We start from the raw sequence: 21,091 nt of genomic DNA on the forward strand, positions 1-21,091 counted from the left end.
CTTATCATTTTATATTCATTATAATTAAATCAATAATAAATATCCTCCTTCACACCAGGATGTTTAAACTGCTTTCAGCTGTGGCTTTGTGCATCCGGAGAACAGCTTTCCCACTACGAGATGCAGGATTTTCTGAGCGATGCCTATATTCTGTAAAACGGTGTACAAAATGCAGTTAAATTCCTCACCACCTACTGAACATGAGGAGTCAAGATAGCGTTCAAAAATGGCAGAAGGTGAAAAGAGGCGGTTAATCCGGCTTTACGCTTTTTGGTGCAATGTTGTTGGTGACACACACACACACACAAAAAAAGACAAAGTTTGAGATCCGGGAATTCCGACACATAACGTGACTCGATCAGAGGCAGTAGAGTTAATACGATTTTACATAATATTTTATTTTTATTCAAATCAGCATTGTGACAGCACAATACTCCTCTAAACGCCACTGTAAATACTCTGAAACTCATAACATGCAACCCAAACACACAATTGCACAGAAAATGATATTGATACTTATTACCTCAAGCTCAGACATTTTTATTAAATCAGAGGTCTAATTAATCTCACTAATCTTTCTTTAGAGGATTTTCATCCGGTAATCTGACATTGAGAACACTTTTGTTATACAAATTATCCAGATTTTAAGAATAAAAAGTAATAAATTGTAACCGTCAACAGTGTAAATCTGCTTTAAAGGCTTTTGAACAGGAAAACGTGAGACGTCTTTCTGAGAGGCTCGGCATATACCCATATCATGTACGTACACGGTATTTGGCAGAAGTTCTTATCATTCAATTCAATTCATTTGTATAGCTTGTTTAACAATTCCCATGGTCTCAAAGCAGCTTTACAGAAGTATGGAAACAGAAGAGAGAGAGAGAGAAAAAAGAAATTAATATATAATAATGATAAGAAAAATTAAGGATAAAAATAATTGAATATATATATATAAGTTAAAAATTAATTAAAAAAAATAGTAACTTAAAATTTTAAATATGTCCCTATCCGTAAAGATCAAGCCGGTGGCGACGACGTCAAGGTAAAACTCCCTGAGATGATAAGAGGAAGAAACCTTGAGAGGAACCAGGATCAGAAGGGAACCCATCCTCATTTGAGTGACACTCTACAGTAAATAGTGTAAATGTAAATAATGTCCTTTCTACAACAGTTTATAATAGTGCAACCGAGAGCTCCTGAGAAACTAATGGGTCATCGTAAACTCTGAGTTCAGCGCAGACCTTATACAGCAAAGATTATCATGATCAAAGTGTTTTTAGTCCATCAATAAATAGCGGCTCTCAAGGTCAAAGACTAACAATACCACTCTGTAATGGTTTCACATTCTGTACTAACATTTACATTAACAGCATTTGGCAGACACTTTTATCCAGAGTGAATTAGATGACAGTTAAGGACCTTGTTCAAGGACTCAGAGGTAGCAGCTTGGCAGTGGTGGAATTTGAACACATGAGCTACTGACCTGTAGTCTAAGTAACCTGAAACATTACTGCACATTATGCTACTACATGTAACTCGTAAACATATTGAACATCATTTATGTTCAATCTTATGTTCTACTTTATTTTTCTTATTGTTTAGTCATTCTTTTTGATTCTTAAATCTAGGATATTTATATGCTCAGTCTAAGGAGGAGCTTGTTTCACTGTGTAAGTGTATGTGTGACAAATAAAAATCTTGAAACTAGCATCAGTCTAAAAACCGGAAAAGAAATATAGCAAGAATTCACACATTAAAAAGTTAAAGTGCTAATTTAAGTATTTGAGGAAGAGGTACAGCTCCAGACATGGTTTGAAGACTGCGAGTGACTCAGCTGTTTTGACATCTAGAGGAAATTCTTTCACCACCTCCATGCCACAACAGAGAAGAATCTTGATGCAGGGCTTCCTTGTACCCTGAAAGATGGCAGGAGCAGGTCAGCGGATCAGTTCTGGAGGATCAGAGTGAGCATAGGGCAGTACAGAATGTGTGGTAATTGGATGCTGGTCTGATTTTGGCTTTTTTATGCAGGCGTCAATGTTGTGAATCTAATGTGGGCAGCTATGGGAAGCTAGTCTAAGAACAGTCAAGTCTCATAAATAACAAGAGTACACTCAGGGGTGTGCTGATATGGGAAAATAATCAATTACAGTAAAAGAGTGGTGTGGTAAATCAGAGTTACGGTTTTCACTCCATAATTGAATTTCCAATAAAAGCAAATTTTATGGTGTTTAATTCTTTATTATAATGTTGTTGTATGATGAATCCAGGCTGCGGCAACGAGAGCGCCGGATCCCGCCGCTGGACCACCAGAAGGCTCATTCATTATTGATATGAATACTGTTACCACTTACTTTACTTAACAGCTATAAATGGACATTCTCTTACTAGATTCTCTTTTTTTTAACGTCTTGTATGACAAACAAAGCAAGAAACCAGAATGCCAAAATTGTTCAATAGTAAAGTGCGATTAAACATACAGTACAGCTGTAGATATTACTTATGTACTTAGTACATATAATGTACCTGTTTCAAAGAACTGACGCTGGAAACCCCTTCTTGGAAAAAGCTGTCAACATATCAACAATTATACACTTTAATTTGTATGTAGAACATTCTCCGTAAGAATCCTTGTGCAAGTCACTGTGTTACTATTGAAATGATAGCATATTAGAACAAGGGCATTAACTATTGAACCTGTGATCTGCAGCCAGAACTATAGTCAGAGCTAATCAACACCTTCTTACCAATGGGATTTGAGAATTCAACATCGCTGAGGTAATGTGTAGCTTTATTAACAATGTACAACAAAGAGCTGGACGTTCGAGGAGTTGTAAGCCTCCATGGATCATTTTGGAAGGGTTTTTTTCCCGTACATCCCGTAAATCTCTATCGGATTGAGATCTGGAGAATTTGGAGGCCTTGAACTCTGTCATGTTCCTCACAATCTTTTTTTGCCAGGACACATCCTGTTGAAAGAAGACACTGGCTCTCATTAGGGAATACTGTTGCTTATGTAATGCACTTGGTCTGCAACAATGCTAAGGTAGGTGCTACATGTCAAAGTAACATCCACATGAAAGCCAAGGATGAGAACATTGCACAGAGCATCACACTGCATCCACCGGTTCACCATCTACTCTTTGTGCATCGCGGCAAACCCTCACCCGGCTGTCCACAAGATGAAAAAAAATGTGATTCATAAAATCACCTTTATCTATTGCTGCATGGTCAAGTTCTGATGTTCACATTCTCATTGTAGGAGCTGGACAAAGTCATCATAGGTGCTCTGACTGCTCTGAAGCTACACAGACCTATACACGAGAAGCTGTGTGTCTTGACACCTTTCTATCATACACTATATCCCATCTACATCACAGCTCCTAACGACATCACATCACCCATCATTGGTTTCAAAGTTACAGCTGATCGGTGTATGTATATCTCAATACAAATGGACTAAAACACAAAGACCTCGACTGTACATGGTCCACTGCAGACCAAAGTGCCACAAACAGATCACAGGATCAATATTTATATTTGCAGAGCTCACTTAAAGCGTATAAACCCCACAGGAACACTCGTCTGGAGTATACTGGTGCTGGGAGCCAGTTAACGTTAATATTTAAACTGAACGAGCATTAAAACACAGGACACACACAGGTCATAGCATTGTGTCTCTTCATTCATAAGTAACTGAACAGACTTAAACTTGACTGCATTTCATTTAAAAAGAGTTAAAAAAAATATCATATAAAGAGTCATATAACATGCTCAAGAAGGGGAATAAACACCCAGGTTTGCCTACAATTGCCTGTTTGCCACATCATGGCACTCGGTTATCAAACACACTTACACTGTGCCGTGTAAAAGAAAAGTCTCTCTTTAAATTCTTTGGTGCTACTTCCTAGACAGCATGAATTCAAGGTGTTTGAAACACAGACCTAAAATCAGATTACACAAGATATTAGATTAGATATTACGGGACAATACAATTGTCTGAGATTACTCCAGGGAACAATAAAGGAAGAAGCATTAGACTAAATAAATGCTGAAAGCTGTATTTGTAGGCTGTTTTATTTTATTCCTGTTTCTCTCTCTCTCTCTCTCTCTCTCTCTCTCTCTCTCTCTCTCTCTCTCTCTCTCTCTCTCACACTCTCACACACACACACACACACACACACACACACACACACACACACACACACACACACACACACACACACACACACACACACACACACACACACACACACACCAGAAGTATGCTAGTGTAGTAAAACTACTCCAGGTTTATCAACATTAGCTAATCTAGTCTTCATCTCTGCATTAATGCCATGCTATATTTGCAACTAAGTAGTTAGCCAAATTCTCTTTAACAGTATCCATTTGCTAATTTGCTGTCTAGCCAAGTCTGCTAACTAGAGGGTTATACTGTTCTACATGTTATATTTGTACTAGTAACCTAGCTTAAAGTAGGACATTTATTTTATAGTGCTAATCTGAAGCACAAATGTGTTTTATAGTACAAACTGAACATACACAAGACATCCGTGTGAGGCAATATCACGAAAAAATTAATTCAGGAAAATAGCTAAAATGAAATCACAAACAAATGATATTGTCTGTACAAAAGCTTTGTTCAAAGGGGTAACCTTTTCTCCTGAGATGGTAACTTGCGAAAAGCCTAATGAACATTCGTTAGGACCAAACCTACAAGCTAGGCTAACGTGAGGGTTAGTTAACATATCCAATATAAGATGTCAAGAAATAGAAACAGCCAATTTTTAATTATTACTATTAGTATTATTATTATTTCTGTATGTAGTTCTTTTATTTTTTTAGGGTTATATTTTTTAGTCTTCCATTCAATCTTTTTTTTTTTATGTACTGAATTAACTAAGCTAGTGTTTTGAACGCACCCTGTTGTGACATCGTAGGTTTTCTATTCTGTTGAAAAAAGACGTACTTCTACAGTCTACTAGACAGAACAGTAGCTATATAATTTGATCTTCAGTAACAAGAACTATTTACACTATTTCCTGGTTGTTCCTACTGTATAAACTATAGCACTGACATAATTGACATAATGTGATGACCAACAGTCACAGACAAACATTTTAAGTACAACTAATCCATAAAAATAAGCCTTCCATGTTCTGTCCTTTCTGCAGGACCGTGTTGACTGAGAATGAGAGAGTGTGCCAAGTGAGTGTGTGTGTGTGTGTGTCTATGTGTGTGTGTCCACATACATGAATGTTCCACCAGAATGCAGGATTTTAGGCTGGACAGCAGCCACTGCTACAAACCGACATCAAATCTTATTACAAGCAGAAAGACTAAAACAGATCATTAAAACGCAATTGCATTGCCTTCTGTCGGACTAATTCCCCTGCACACATGACTGTGAAAAAAAATCCTGTAGAAAACACACACACACACCTTGGAGAGTCATCACTTTCCTTAGATAGAACGAGGGTGACTGAAGCTCCCATGTGTCCCAACATTTACCAAACTCACACCTCACTATTCGCTGTGCTGCTTCTTGCTGATCAGGCAAAAGTGTGTCTTTATAATTAATAACTACAGCCAACTGACACATGCTTGCCTCACTATCTGCCTGAATCAGCTTGCTTGTTTGTGTGTGTGCCGGCAGTGTCAAGGTCAAGTTCCTTGCTTTCCTCTTCCCTTCCTATCGGAAATAAATTTATTTCCTGATCAGATACAAACAAGCACAAAAACAGCAAGCAGACACTGTTATGCGTTAGAATGGTCTTTATGCTAGACAGCTTTCCTTTCCAATAAGGCACCTCCCTCCAGATTACACTCCACACACAAGCAGCTTTCCTGTCACCATAGAGGGTCACCAGCGCAGCACACCACTTTCTGTACTCAGTGAAATTAAACATTCACAAATACGCTAAACGGGGGTATTGTGTGGTGCAGTAATGCATGATTAAGTAAGCGTCTATGATCTGCGAGTAAAAATGTCTTGAATGAAAATAGCAGCTTTCCCTTAGGTGGTCATAAATTACTCATGTTTCAGCTTTGCTTGTATTTAAATGGAGACGCCACGGTTTTATGACCTAATCTCCATCCTCCGCATGTGTAGCATATGTTAACTGCACAAACAGGAATTTCAAGATGTTTCCATTCACATACTGTAAGCAAAAATCTTTTTACTCCATTCTCTCTTAAAGGACATTCAAGGGCAGTTCCATTAATAAAACAGACAATATAATGCAAAACTACAGCAATTACACTCTAGCAAGAGAACAACGATAAAAAGACCAGAGATATAAAAGTAGATGAATAACACCAGACACTCATGTTTTTCCTTTTTTTTTTTACATCACTGTGTACAAGTGAATAAAGCACTAAAGAGTGATGGAAAATGATCCACAATGGAATGGTGGATCACAGCATTTTATTCCTCTTATACTGCAGCAATCTGCAACAAGGATAATCTAGATTTTCTTTCTTCCAATTTTTCTCCTCAATTTGGCCACTTCTAATCCCCCAACCAGCTCTCTTCTATCACACAGACAGCTAGCACTCAGGAAGGCAGGAAGGCTAACATGGCCGTGCTCTGAGACACATCAGGCCAGCCGACCACATGTTTTTAAACTGCTACTCATTCTGCTTCACAGAGCGACATAACTCACTAAGAGAAGAGCGCACACACACGTGACCTCACAATTGCTTATTATTGGTTAGTGACGCTGTAAGGGACAGAGAGTGAGAGACACCATCCTTCACTCCCAGACGGCATGGCCAATTTTACTCCCTGTGCTCCCTGAGCAGATGGTTTTGGCATCATTGTGATCTGCAGACAAAAGTAACTTACAATATATTGTAACTCTAGATCGTATGATACTGTTGTATGGATCTTGTATGGAACTAGGTAAAAGCTGCATACCCCAAATTATTTCATGATAATAAGAATTGCTCACACATTTGGAGTTTAATTGAGAGACAGCTTTGTCTAAACAGTCTTGATAAAAATGTTCTAAATAAACATTTACGGATGAAGTTCAACTGCCTTTAGACATCTGTTATAAAAGTAAATATGTTTCGTCTCTTGTCTTAGTACAGAGACATGTGCTGCAATTCTTGTTTGTGGTAATCAGACATATGCTACAGTTTTAGGGAAAATAGCTTGGGCTGAAAAACACTGGAGTATTCTTTAACACATTGTGAACTGGGGCGCACGCACACAGGCGCACGCACACAGGCGCACGCACACAGGCGCACGCACACACAGTCAGGCGCACACACACACAGTCAGACGCACACAGGCGCACGCACACACAGTCAGGCGCACACACACACAGTCAGACGCACACACACACAGTCAGGCGCACACACACACAGGCACGCACGCACACACACAGGCACGCACACACACACACACACACAGGCACGCACACACACACACACACACAGGCACGCACACACACACAGGCACGCACACACACACAGGCACGCACACACACACACACACACACAGGCACGCACACACACACACACACAGGCACGCACACACACACACACAGGCACACACACACACAGGCACGCACACACACACAGGCACGCACACACACACAGGCACGCACACACACACAGGCACAGGCACGCACACACACACACAGGCACGCACACACACACACAGGCACGCACACACACACACAGGCACGCACACACACACACAGGCACGCACACACACACACACAGGCACGCACACACACACACACAGGCACGCACACACACACACACAGGCACGCACACACACACACACAGGCACGCACACACACACACACAGGCACGCACACACACACACACAGGCACGCACACACACACACACACAGGCACGCACACACACACACACAGGCACGCACACACACACACACAGGCACGCACACACACACACACAGGCACGCACACACACACACAGGCACGCACACACACACACAGGCACGCACACACACACACACAGGCACGCACACACACACACACAGGCACGCACACACACACACACACACACACACAGGCACGCACACACACACAGGCACGCACACACACACACACACACAGGCACACACACACACACACACACAGGCACACACACACACACACAGGCACACAGGCACGCACATAGGCGCACACACAGGCGCACGCACACAGGCGCACACAGGCGCGCACACACACACAGTCAGGCACACGCACACGGGCGCACACACGGGCGCACACACAGGCGCACACACAGGCGCACACACAGGCGCACACACAGGCGCACACACAGGCGCAGGCACGCACACACACACACACACAGGCACGCACACACACACACACACACACACAGGCACGCACACACACACACACACACACACACACACACACACACACACACACACACAGGCACGCACACACACACACACACACAGGCACGCACACACACACACACACACACACACACACACACACACACACAGGCACGCACACACACAGGCAGGCACGCACACACACAGGCAGGCATGCACACACACAGGCAGGCACGCACACACACAGGCAGGCACGCACACACACAGGCAGGCACGCACACACACACACACAGGCACGCACACACACACACAGGCACGCACACACACACACAGGCATGCACACACACACAGGCACGCACACACACACACACACACACACAGGCACGCACACACACACAGGCACGCACACACACACACAGGCACGCACACACACACACAGGCACGCACACACACACACAGGCACGCACACACACACACAGGCACGCACACACACACACAGGCACGCACACACACACACAGGCACGCACACACACACACAGGCACGCACACACACACACAGGCACGCACACACACATACAGGCACGCACACACACATACAGGCACGCACACACACATACAGGCACGCACACACACATACAGGCACGCACACACACATACAGGCACGCACACACATAAACCACACAGGCGCGTGCACACACACACAGGCACACACACACACAGGCACACACAGTCCACTATGCATGGTCCATACTAATCAGTATCACCACTGCAGCAAGAGGATTCCCTGATCCTTCTCTCACTATGCTCTCTGGTGCGCGCGCACACACACACACACACACACACACACACACACACACACACACACACACACACACACACACAGAAACCTCTCTGTCTCCTATGGACAGACACACAGACAGACTGGCTGATGTCCAGGAAACCATGGAAACGGACACAATGCAGCAAAAGCCTGTTGAAACTATTTGATAATGAAAGACACTCAGAGCGACTAGCACAATCATCACGGATGCACTACATCCCACCAGCACTCAGACAAATCCTCAAATGTGTATTTCAATGTGTAATATTTGCTGTCCTGATATTTTGCCTATTAAGCAACTACAGGTCACTATGGGAAATATTCCTTGGGTCCCCACTCACGCAGACTGGGGTAGCCTGTGTCATAAATCTGCCAAATTGTAAGTGTCTGCCTCAGCTTCCTCGGGTGTTGCTCCATTCTGCTGTATATTTAGTATGGTAGTGGCTCTTGGATAAGAAAACGGCTGACACAGCAGGTGCACACCCTGGACATGTGACTACAGACCAACATGCAACTACAATAGAATAAGCCATGCCTGAGCATATAAAGCTTTTATGTAATGGGTTTAGACTCTATACTGCGACAAGTCGCACACACTCCCACCTACAGTCCCAGGGCTTTGGACACCGGGTGGCACAAGGTGGCATCTGTCTCTCTTAAAATGAGACAAGCTTTGACCTCAAATCCTATCCCTGAGAGGTCTATTGCAATCTATGAAAAAAATCATTAATCACATCTACCTCAACTTGACTTATGTAATCAGTGTGTAAATTACAAATATATGAACCCATTAAGGTAAAATGTTATTTTTTACACCATAGAATCCCTAAAATGCATCTTTGTCCTCTGTGTGTGTGTGTGTGTGTGTGTGTGTGTGTGTGTGTGTGTGTGTGTGTGGTTTTAATGTGGCATTGTTTAGTGTGCATTTGTTCTTATTTTTTTAAGTGCGTGACTGAAAACCCGGACACAGCTGCAAACACCTGGCTACAGTCGAAAGGGGAGATGAACCAGGTTGCTATGGAGCTCGCGCCGCCCTGCGCCATTCTGCCTGGAGGCGCGCGAGCATACTCTCTCTCTCTCTCTCTCTCTCTCTCTCTCACACACACACACACACACACACACACACACACACACACACAGAAAGGTAAACGACCCACGCGCATCCGGATGCCATGTCCTTCCAAATTCTCTTATCTATTCTATCACAATGCATTTAAAAAGGACCAGAGAAGAAAGGTTTGGGGAGGAACAGGAGGAGGATGGATATCAGCAGACAGGTAACAGTCAGGTGTGCAGTTTTACTAGCAGATCTTACCTTTCACTTGGCTCTCATACTCCGTAAGGATCTCCTTCTCCTTTTTAAACTTCCCCGTTCCAGACATGATGTTCCACCCCTCGGTTCTGTCTCTGCGGTGCGGATTTACTACTGATCCAAACCTTCCTCCTCCTCCTCCTCCTCCTCCTTCTCCTCCTAGTCCTCCTTCTTCTTCACTGGCACCGATGCGTCATATCCAGCCACGGGTTCACCACGATCCGGTACCAAGCACACACAAAAGCCCAAAATCTAAAGTCAAATTACAAGCTGTCCGGTTTAAATGTCCAACACTTTACGGCACGCGCTAGAAAAGTCCACAGTGTCGGCTGTCACACCTAGGGAGGGGTGGGGGTAATAACGACTGGCACTTACGCCCAAAGGGGCGTCTTTACATTGCGAGTTTAAGGCAAACCTGCGAAGAAGCAGCCTTCCTGAAGCCTGGATTTTTGTCTTGTTTTTGCTCACGCGGTACCCGAGAGGAGAGAACCGGGTGGCACGCGCTCCACTAATCGAATGCGTGTGTGTGTCCGCGCGCGCGCGTGCGTGTGTGTATGTGTGTGTATGTGTGCGCGCCTCCCAATTCCGTTTCCCAAACGATCCCACACACCTCCACTGCATCCCTACTACACTCAATTGGTATGGGCGGGGTTGGGGGCGCGGCCTAGACAGGGTGGGTAACTAGGCAGAACTGATCTAAGGCCAAGTACCGAAGAATAAAAACGACGCCAAAACAGCATCATTAGAGGATATATATATATATATATATATATATATATATATATATATATATATATATATATATATATATATATATATATATAAAAAGGGACAGCATTCTAGTTTGACATAATACTGTAGCTCTGCTGTCTAGGAGGTTAGCGGTTGGTTGGGGAGGCGGCCCTTAAAGCTGCAGGGGGTTTTGAGTAAACACAAATTAAGCGTTGATTGGTTAATTGGAGCTATTAGCTACGTTCAGTCACAACACAGACAACGCGCCAAAAATGGAGGACAGACGCAGGCTCAGTTCTGCAGCCAGGCGCCTGTGGTGTCGTGTGAAACACAAACTCTGGGTTTGATATTGCAGACAGTTAAAAGCCCTTCATGTGTTTTTACAGTCAGGTCGGTCGTAACACTGTCAGTCGAGAAACTCCACTCACTGTCACTTACTCAGTAGCATCTTCTCCTTTCTTATACTGGATACTGCATTATTATTTAGTCTTCCTTCATGAAAAGCATCAACGTGATGCATTTTATGCATTTTATAGTCAATTTTGTTCTAGTGTCATGGTCTGTAAATAAAATACTCTGTAAGTCACACCTGCCCTGCCCAAGGCGTGTGTTTTGCTCTACAGTAGCAGCTCATTAGCCATAAACATGGGTAGTCAGTGTGTGTGTGTGTGTGTGTGTGTGTGTGTGTGTGTGTGGCTTCCTGCCCTCTATTCTGTACCTTGGTTAAGAGTGAGAGAGGTTATTATTTACAAAAATGTGAAAAAATCTTACAACTTTTACTAAACACCAATTTTTTCCTAATTATAGCCGTGAGTGTGTTCAGGCCAGTTGAATATGACCCGTTGAATGGACAATTACACGTCATCGACCTGAGGCTTTAACGTTCATTGGAAACAGCGGACCTCTGAAGATGATACTCGATGTCCATCTAGTGGCAAACTTTACTGACTACAATCAAACTAGTTTTTCTCTGGATAAGTGTCTCTTCTGCTCCAGCAACAGCACAAGAACCACAACACTTTAAGCACATGACAACCACACAATCCCACACTGAAGTCGGATAAAAGCAGAAACATGACAACCACTTATTTATTTACGTCCTTTATTGAAGCCCAGAATGTCTTTACACGTGTGTGGACAAAAATATATTAGATAGATAGATAGATAGATAGATAGATAGATAGATAGATAGATAGATAGACAGACAGACAGACAGACAGACAGACAGACAGACAGACAGATAGATAGATAGATAGATAGATAGATAGATAGATAGATAGATAGATAGATAGATACTTGATATTGATACCAGAGTAAATAAAAGAATACACGAATCATAAATAAATAAAAGATACACGAATTAGCTATGGAAAATAAAATAATATTAAAATAAACTTCAATAAAATAAAAATAAACACATATAACTGAATATAAATAAATTAAAACAATTAATAGAATATAAATTCAGATATAATATTTTTTACAATAACATTCTTCTTATTATTATTAATATTCATAATAATAATAATAATAATAATAATAATAATAATAATAATAATAATAACCGTTTTGTGCTTATTAACAGTATATATGCTGTTTACCTCTCTTTAGCCCTGCAGATGGCACTCAAGTGACTCAGAGAGAAAGATTTCATGATTGAAGACATCAGGATCGTAGATAACTGTACATCACTCTATTATATTACAGTCTATTACATTTCATCCAAGAAGTCCATTAGCTTTGTGATTGCCATGCACTCTTGTGTTTACCTGATGATTCACCCATGTCTGCTTGACCTTGATTTGCATTTAAATTTGGATTGTTAATAAACATCTTGCACTTCCATCCTCTGCCCTGGCCTCATGACAGTTTGCTGATGGCCGTTATATTATTTAACGTTTCACACATTACTGAGAGTAACTGCAAGTAAAAGACTGCTCAATGCCTTAAACGCTTAGATATTGCCTTATGAGAAACTGTGACATCTTTATCTACACCTACAGTGGATATAATTTTCTTATGACATTACATTTACAAAATTAGACTTAGATTTTTAACTCATTTTATAGAACTAAACAATTAAGGGTTAAGGGCCTTGCTCAGGGGCTCAGTAGTTGCAGCTTGGTGAACCTGGGATTTAAACTTGAAACCTTCTGATTGGTAATTTAATGCCTTAACCAATAAGCTACCACATCCCTTGTTAAGCTGCCACATCCCCTGTTAAGCTGCCACATCCTCTCAACCCTCTTATGAAGAAATTCATATGACATAAAAAAAAACACTTTGTTTTTGGGGTTTAATTACTCTCACTCTCACTCATTTTCTACCGTTTATCCGAACATCTTGGGTCACGGCTAGCCTGTGCCTATCTCAGGCGTCATCAGAGATCTGGACGGAGTTCCAACCCATTGCCCTGACACACACACACACACACACACACACACACACACACACACACACACAGACTACAGACAATTTTCCAGAGATGCCAATCAACCTACCCCCAAGGCACGGGGAGAACATGCAAACTCCACACACACAAGGCGGAGGCGGGAATCGAACCCTGACACTGGAGGTGTGAGGCAAACGTGCTAACCACTAAGCCACCGTGCCCCCCTGGGTTTAATTACTTCATGGATAATAACAGTAAATAACATTAAAATACATTATTTAGCTAGGCAGAAGCAATTCATGTCTAAATGTCATCTTACTGTATATATTTCTGCATGGACCTTAATAAGCAACTCTAATCTGGTAGGGAGCTAGTGAAAGCACTGAGTAAACACTGACTTGGGGAGCAGCAGCTCACTGTTTAGTCTCAGGGGTGTTGGAATAATTCATCGCCTGAGCCTTCTGACTTGTAGATGCAAGGAAACAGATTTAGATAAACCTGGGCAGGTCACAGCCAGGCAGCCAATCACAAGATAATGTCTTGTTTATCAGTCAAAACCCAAACAGTGACCAAGCCAAGTTCCACACACAGGCATGGGAAGACCAACAAGTGTAATCATCTTGTAATCACAAGTAATTACAGTGCAGAACTGATGGCATGGGCAGAGCATTAACTCAAATTTCCAGGGAAGCAAATGGTACACAACATCCTGTACCAACTACAGTTCTCATTCTTTTTTTTATCCCTCTTTTCAGATATACAATTTCTTTTTCATTTGTTCAGCAAGATCATTATGCATTATTAAGACACTGTCAGTGAAGATGATGAGGAGATGATGTTCAGAGCAGGGCATCATTTATTTAAATCATATATATATATATATATAGTTTGTCTTACACCTCTAGTGTTGAGGGTTGAATTCTTGCTCCCGTGTGCCTGCACTTTCCATGTTCTACCTGTACTTCAGGATTTTCCTCCAGTTTCTCCAGTTTTCTGCATCAGTATAGAGACATGCGTTTTAGGCTAATCGGCATCTCTCAGTTGTATAGTGGGTGAAGGGTGTGTGAGTGTTTATGAGTTGCCCCGCAACGGGTTCGTACCCTGCCTAGGGAGTCCCCCACCTTGAGCTCAGAGCCCCCTGGGACAGAGTGTGTAGGATAAGCACTACAAAAAACAGATGGATAGATAGATGAACAGATGAATATGTTGCTGTACAACATATCCATCAGCACACATGCAGTCAGTCAGTCACTTTCACAATATACACAAGGACACATATGCTTCACACATATATCATTAGAAAAGACCATGTTGAAAGAGTTGCCATTTATTTTAAAGAAAGATAACATCTGCACACTTCAAGCAAAACATTCATAAAAAAAGATGATTAAAATATAAAAATAATAGATTTACGGGAAATTATGAGAAAATACAGCCAGATTTCTGAATTTTTATTTGTTCCACAAAAATAAATGTTGCAGAAAACTATTAGAAAAACAAAAGAAAATTTATTTTAAAAACCTTCTAGTCAAGGAGAAGGGAAGCGACACCAAATAATGATTTTAGTTTCTTATTGTTTATCTGTTTACTCTTACTCTTTTTACATTCAGAAACTTTTCATTGTTTTAGAATCTTTTTTAGTGTTTTCTCTGTAAGTAGATAAACCTTTGCAGATTAATGCAAGTGTCCTTATATAACAATGCTGTTGAATTGGGGGATTGTCCAGTGTCCGCCTTAGGACTGAAGAAAGTCTTTAATTTTTTGTTGTATTTATTTCGACATAAAAAGAAGGACACATTTTATTTCATTAAATGAAATGCAAACACGAATAAGGAAAAACAAGCATGATGTGTTGTGCTTTTAAAAAATAATTAGTGTTGGTAAATTGATGTGGTAAAAGAAGAATAAAACACTGGGATGTTTTAAAAAATAATTAACCTTAGGTTAGACACGATATTGGAGAAGATTGGGGTAGTGTGAAGACACAAAAATGCACTGAAAATGTTGCTTTACAGAACAAAATACACAACAATGAACCACAAAAGAGATTATTAACCAGTAGAGGGAGCTGTAACATTTTTGTACATGAGTACACTTGCAATAATTAGAAAACTTAAACAGACATAACATCAATCACAGTGAATACATAAATAAATGATTTAATGTCCTGCTGCTATCCGAGCTTTATGTAAAGCGGTGCTCAGATCATAACTGGGAAAAATAGTCCCTTCATTTGTTTAGTAATAAACATTCATTCATCAGGGATGATAATGAGAACAGGAAGTGAACAGCAATGCCTAGTTTGATCAACTTCCTGTCCTATCCTGCATCATTCCAGAGAAACGATCCTTAATCCCTGTCTCATCGATTTTATATTCGTCTCCTGTACTTCCTTGGAGAGGCCAGAGATAGATTTTGAGCAGATAAGAACAAACATTAGGACAGAATTTGAAAACCTTTTGAATATGAAATCACTCTCACTCATTTTCAGTTAGTTCAACATAAGAATAGATTATATCATGTGGTAAAGGGGTAACAATCAGGAAGTAAAGGGGTAACACAATCAAGAAGTACAGTGATAACACAACCAGGAGGTAAAGGGGTAACACAATCAGGTGGTAAAGGGGTAACACAATCAGGAGGTAAAGGGGTAGCACAATCAGGAGGTAAAGGGGTAAAACAACAAGGAGGTAAGGGGGTAACACAATCATGTGGTAGAGGGGTAACACAATCAGGAGATAAAGGGGTAAAACAACAAGGAGGTAAGGAGGTAACACAATCAGGAGGTAAAGGGGTAAAACAACAAGGAGGTAAGGAGGTAACAGAATCAGGAAGTAAGGGGGTAACACAATCATGTGGTAGAGGAGTAGCACAATCAGGAGGCAAGGGGGTAACACAATCAGGTGGTAAAGTTATAACACAGTCAGGAGTAAAAGGGGTAACAATCAGGAGGTAGATGGATAACACAATCAGGAGGTAAAAGGGTAGCACAATCTGGTGATAAAGGGGTAACAGAGTCAGGAGGTAAAGGGGGAAACACAATCAGGAGGTAAAGGGGTAACACAATCAGGAGGTAAGGAGGTACTACAATCAGGAGGTAAATGGGTAACACAATCAGGAGTAAAAGGGGTAACAATCAGGAGGTAGATGGGTAACACAATCAGGAGGTAAAGGGGTAACACAATCCGGTGTTAAAAGGGTAACACAAACCGGTGTTAAAAGGGTAACACAATCAGGAGGTAAAGGGGTAACACAATCTGGTGGTAAAGGGGTAAAACAATCAGGAGGTAAGGAGGTAACACAATCGGGAGGTAAAGGGGTAACACAATCAGGAGGTAAGGTATTAACACAATCAGGAGGTAAAGGGGTAACACAATCAGGAGGTAAGGAGGTAGCACAATCGGGAGGTAAAGGGGTAACACAATCAGGAGGTAAGGAGGTAACACAATCGGGAGGTAAAGGGGTAACCCAATCAGGAGGTAAAGAATTAACCCAATCAGGAGGTAAAGAATGAACACAATCAGGAGGTAAAGGGGTAACACAATCAGGAGGTAAAGGGTTAACACAATCAGGAGGTAAGGAGGTAACACAATCAGGAGGTAAAGGGGTAACACAATCAGGAGGTAAAGAATTAACACAATCAGGAGGTAAAGGGGTAACACAATCAGGAGGTAAAGGAGTAACACAATCAGGAGGTAAAGGGGTAACACAATCAGGAGGTAAGGAGGTAATACAATCGGGAGGTAAAGGGGTAGCAGTCTAGCATCTTTCTTTGCAAAGCCGGATAGCTGACGCTGTTCAGAGTAACAGCCTTTTCCTTACAATTTGTCTTTTGCATTAATAATGCAGCTGTTTCACCGTTTGCAGCCAAACAGCTTCAGCACACTTTCAGTTAGTTTATTTTATTGTGCACTTTGCATTTGGACCTTTCTGTGTCAGAGCAAACCTAATGTGAGCAGCTGGCTTTTTAGTACTGCACAGCACAACTTTTTTTGGTCAAACTGATCAAAACATTGGTTTATCACAAGAACAGGGCTATATGTATGATAGGAACATGGGGTTTAGGAAAATAATCGATACCAGGTATCCGGAAGTGAACTCAACACTACCACAGTTATGTCTTATTCCTCTCATACCTGTGATGAGAGCCAGGTACATTATTTTCAAGTTTTTAAGCAGCTTATGTTTAATCATCCATTGCAAAATCGTGTCATTCCACATGTTTCTATAAGTTCTGACAAATATTATTATTATTATTATTATTATTATTATTATTATTATTATTATTATTATTATTATTATTATTATCTTGTTTTTTTTGTTTGTTTGTTTTTTGTATCCAAATACTAATACTATCCAATACTAACTCTTGACACCTGAGCATTTCGGCTTGCAGTTCCATCGTGCTGCCCTACTTCTGCTTGAAGTTCTCCTCACCGCTGCTCAATATGGCTCCACATGGACACTTCAAAGAAATGTGAGATTACTTTGGATGATACCACTTAGAAAGCATGAAGAAAGTTTAGGAAAGCATTAAGACTGCAATTTTCTACAAATAGATTTGTACTCAAGACTTCATCAGCAAACAGTTGATAGCTCTAAAAAAATAGACTTTTCCTGGTTTGGTTACATTGCACTTTTTGACCACAAAGTATAGAGCTAAAAATGGAAGTGATTTATCTCACTGTCCAGATACACCCAGATGAGGATGGCTTCAAGTCTGGTAGCTCTCAATGTTTCTTCCTTATACTGTATTGTCTCAGTTTTTCCTTTTGCCACCATCAGCTCTAGCTCTCTAATTAGAAAAAAAGTATATAAATTTAAAATGTATATCCTAAATTTATATATTTCTATAAAGCTGCACTATGACTATGTCCATTTTTTAAATGCACTATACAACTAAAATGGAATTGAACTGAAATTTAGCCTTGCTCTCCAGTGCATTGTAGCCTGATCTGTAATAATCCACTTTGCACATTTACGGTATACTCACATTTTCATCTAAGCCTTCTGTGCTTCAGTAAACAACAATTTCCGATGATTACGGTTTTTCATTCTTCTAAGAAACCACATAAATTCAAATATAAATTTTATTTGTCACATACACATACAGAGTACGACATGCAGTGAAATGCTTTACGTTTTCGCATATCCCAGGTTATTATGAACCCTGGGGTCAGAGCGCAGGGTCAGCCATAGTACATTTACAATAAAAACATTACTATTTTAGACTTTTGTGAATTCTGTCTGTGCTGTTAAGGAAAATCAATCAACACCTGCTGACTAGACAGATGAGAGGTTTCGGCAGTGCTGTAGTAAAATTGGTATTAGGTCACTTGACATTCAGTTATTGTGCAGAATTTTTAATTCATCAGGAAATTAATTTCCTTGCAAACATTACCTCAAAGGCAAGAAAGCCCCAATTACCTTACTGTCATGTCGAGGCCTATTACTACACACACACACATCTGCATAGACACATGAATGATGCTGATAGCAAGACTTCTGAAGTCCTTTCCCTTTAGTATTTAATGAATGATAATTAAATGTATACAGACATGCCCTACTGACATGAAGTCTAGGTGGCTCTAAAGGTGATGGGATGAAGGTGTCAAATACACAGACCTACCTGATTTATCCTAATACTTTATTTTTGCTGGGGCAATACTTTAGCACATGGATACTGTAGGTTTGGACATAAGAGCTGCTGCTGTAATCATAAAGACTATTTCCGAGCACACCCTAGGCCTTTTCTATACACCTATACTTTGTTTTATAATCCCACTTACTGGTGTCAGCCAGAAGAAGAGTCGTCTCAGGGAGATTTTACCTCAACACTGTGACCCTTGACTTGCTATAAATCTATATCCAGATTATTTTAAAGCTGCATTGTGACAATATCTGTGAGACAGTGTAAGGATCTGAGTATTAAATGTCTTCCTGTATGAAACTGTATGATGTATGACTTTTTTGAAATCCAGTAAAATGTTCATTAGTTTTTGTTTTTTTATTATTAAATAACATGAAACATTATGATTTAATGAGGTAACCAATGAAACCATTTTTGGAATGGTCTGATCCAATTACTGAATGAAGAGTGGAGTATATTCCAATAACAACATCTTTTTTATTTCTCTTATACTACAAAGCATTGCCAACATTTATCATTTTTTACTTTATTAATGTTTATACTTTGCACCATTTACAGTTACATTTGATCTTGTGGAACGTTAAAATGTGAAAATTCAAAAGCACCATGATTTGGCCTAATGGGAAGTAATATTTGCATTTGGCCTAATGGAAAGTGATATAATAAGGGCACAAAATATATCCTTAAGGATCTATTTATATCTATAAGTGTTAAATCTATACCACATTTTATTTTTTTTCTCAGGGGTGCATTTATGATGCATGATACACACTTGACTATGGTGTACACTGCAAAAAAATACTATCACTGGACAGACAAAATTCTCCACAGACATGTTCCATAAAATGTAAACAGTGAAGCCAACCACAACACACACGGTAATGAAATGTTGGATGACTGACAAGACAAGAGTTTTTAAAAGCCAAACATTTGACAGTGTCAGTTCTACTCTTTCACTTAAATTAGTTTTTTTCCTCAGGTCCATAAATGTGTCTGCAGATGTCATGCAACAGCCTCTGTCTAAGAGATATGTTTATTTATCTGACATTTTGGACACTGACATTTGAATACTGTATAATAATATTTGAGAGTCTTATCCCGCTTGCAAGTAAATGACTGGTAAAATGTTGATATGTGCTGAAATGTTGGGCCAAAAAAGCTTAGCACTTGACAAATGTAAAAAAAAAAAATGTTTAAAAGACTTTATTATATAGTACCACTGGAGAATCTTTCATTATGCATTATTTCTCTAGAGTTTTACAATAAGGGTAGTGAAATAAGTTTCTTGCATTTGGGGGCCATCTGGCCATTCTTTCAGTATACTGGTTTTTAATTGTAACACTTTGCATTAAGTTTCCATTGCATTCAGTATTAATAACTGCATTAATTAACAGATGCAAGCCAAAAGCTTCTTCAACTCCATGCTGTAAACTTGTCCAAAACCAAGCCACAAGTGTCAGGATCTAGCCCGGAAATTTTACTGGTGCCATGTGTTTTTCCTTATGCTATTCCTTATGTGTCTAATTGTCTCCCCTTTTTATTCCAAATCCCCATCTTTGTATTGCCTTCGTGTGCTCTGTCTTGTTTTTTGAGTTTTGGATTCTTTTCCCTGGTGTTCCCGTTTTTTTTGTTTTGTGTTTTTATGAATTTAATCATGTTTTTTTAAACTATCCTGTTTAGTTTGGGCTTGAATTTTATCCCCGAAGACACCTCTGTTCTCTGACAACTCCAAGTATCTCCAACTCTAAGCCATTAACTTCACCATATCCAAATTGTAAAGCTCTCTAAATCCAAGCCACAGACTTATTCTTAGCTATTACTATTTTAGTTAAATTAATTCTAAGCATGCATGTTCTCCCTGTGC

At 40.4% G+C, this 21,091-nt stretch overlaps 1 protein-coding gene across 1 annotated transcript in view; it reads right to left on the bottom strand.

The window, feature by feature from the left end:
- The window catches only part of srgap1b (SLIT-ROBO Rho GTPase activating protein 1b), a 48,074-nt gene extending 36,979 nt beyond the window's left edge, over positions 1-11,095 (bottom strand). Inside the window, exon 1 of the mRNA XM_027151757.2 lies at positions 10,457-11,095. Within this exon, the coding sequence (XP_027007558.1) occupies positions 10,457-10,523 (67 nt within the window). The 5' untranslated portion in view covers positions 10,524-11,095. The remainder of the gene's footprint in view (positions 1-10,456) is intronic.
- Between the last annotated feature and the right edge of the window lie 9,996 nt (positions 11,096-21,091).

Source organism: Tachysurus fulvidraco, chromosome 19 (genome assembly GCF_022655615.1).
Source record: "Tachysurus fulvidraco isolate hzauxx_2018 chromosome 19, HZAU_PFXX_2.0, whole genome shotgun sequence".
In the NCBI taxonomy this organism is placed as follows: Eukaryota; Metazoa; Chordata; class Actinopteri; order Siluriformes; family Bagridae; genus Tachysurus; species Tachysurus fulvidraco.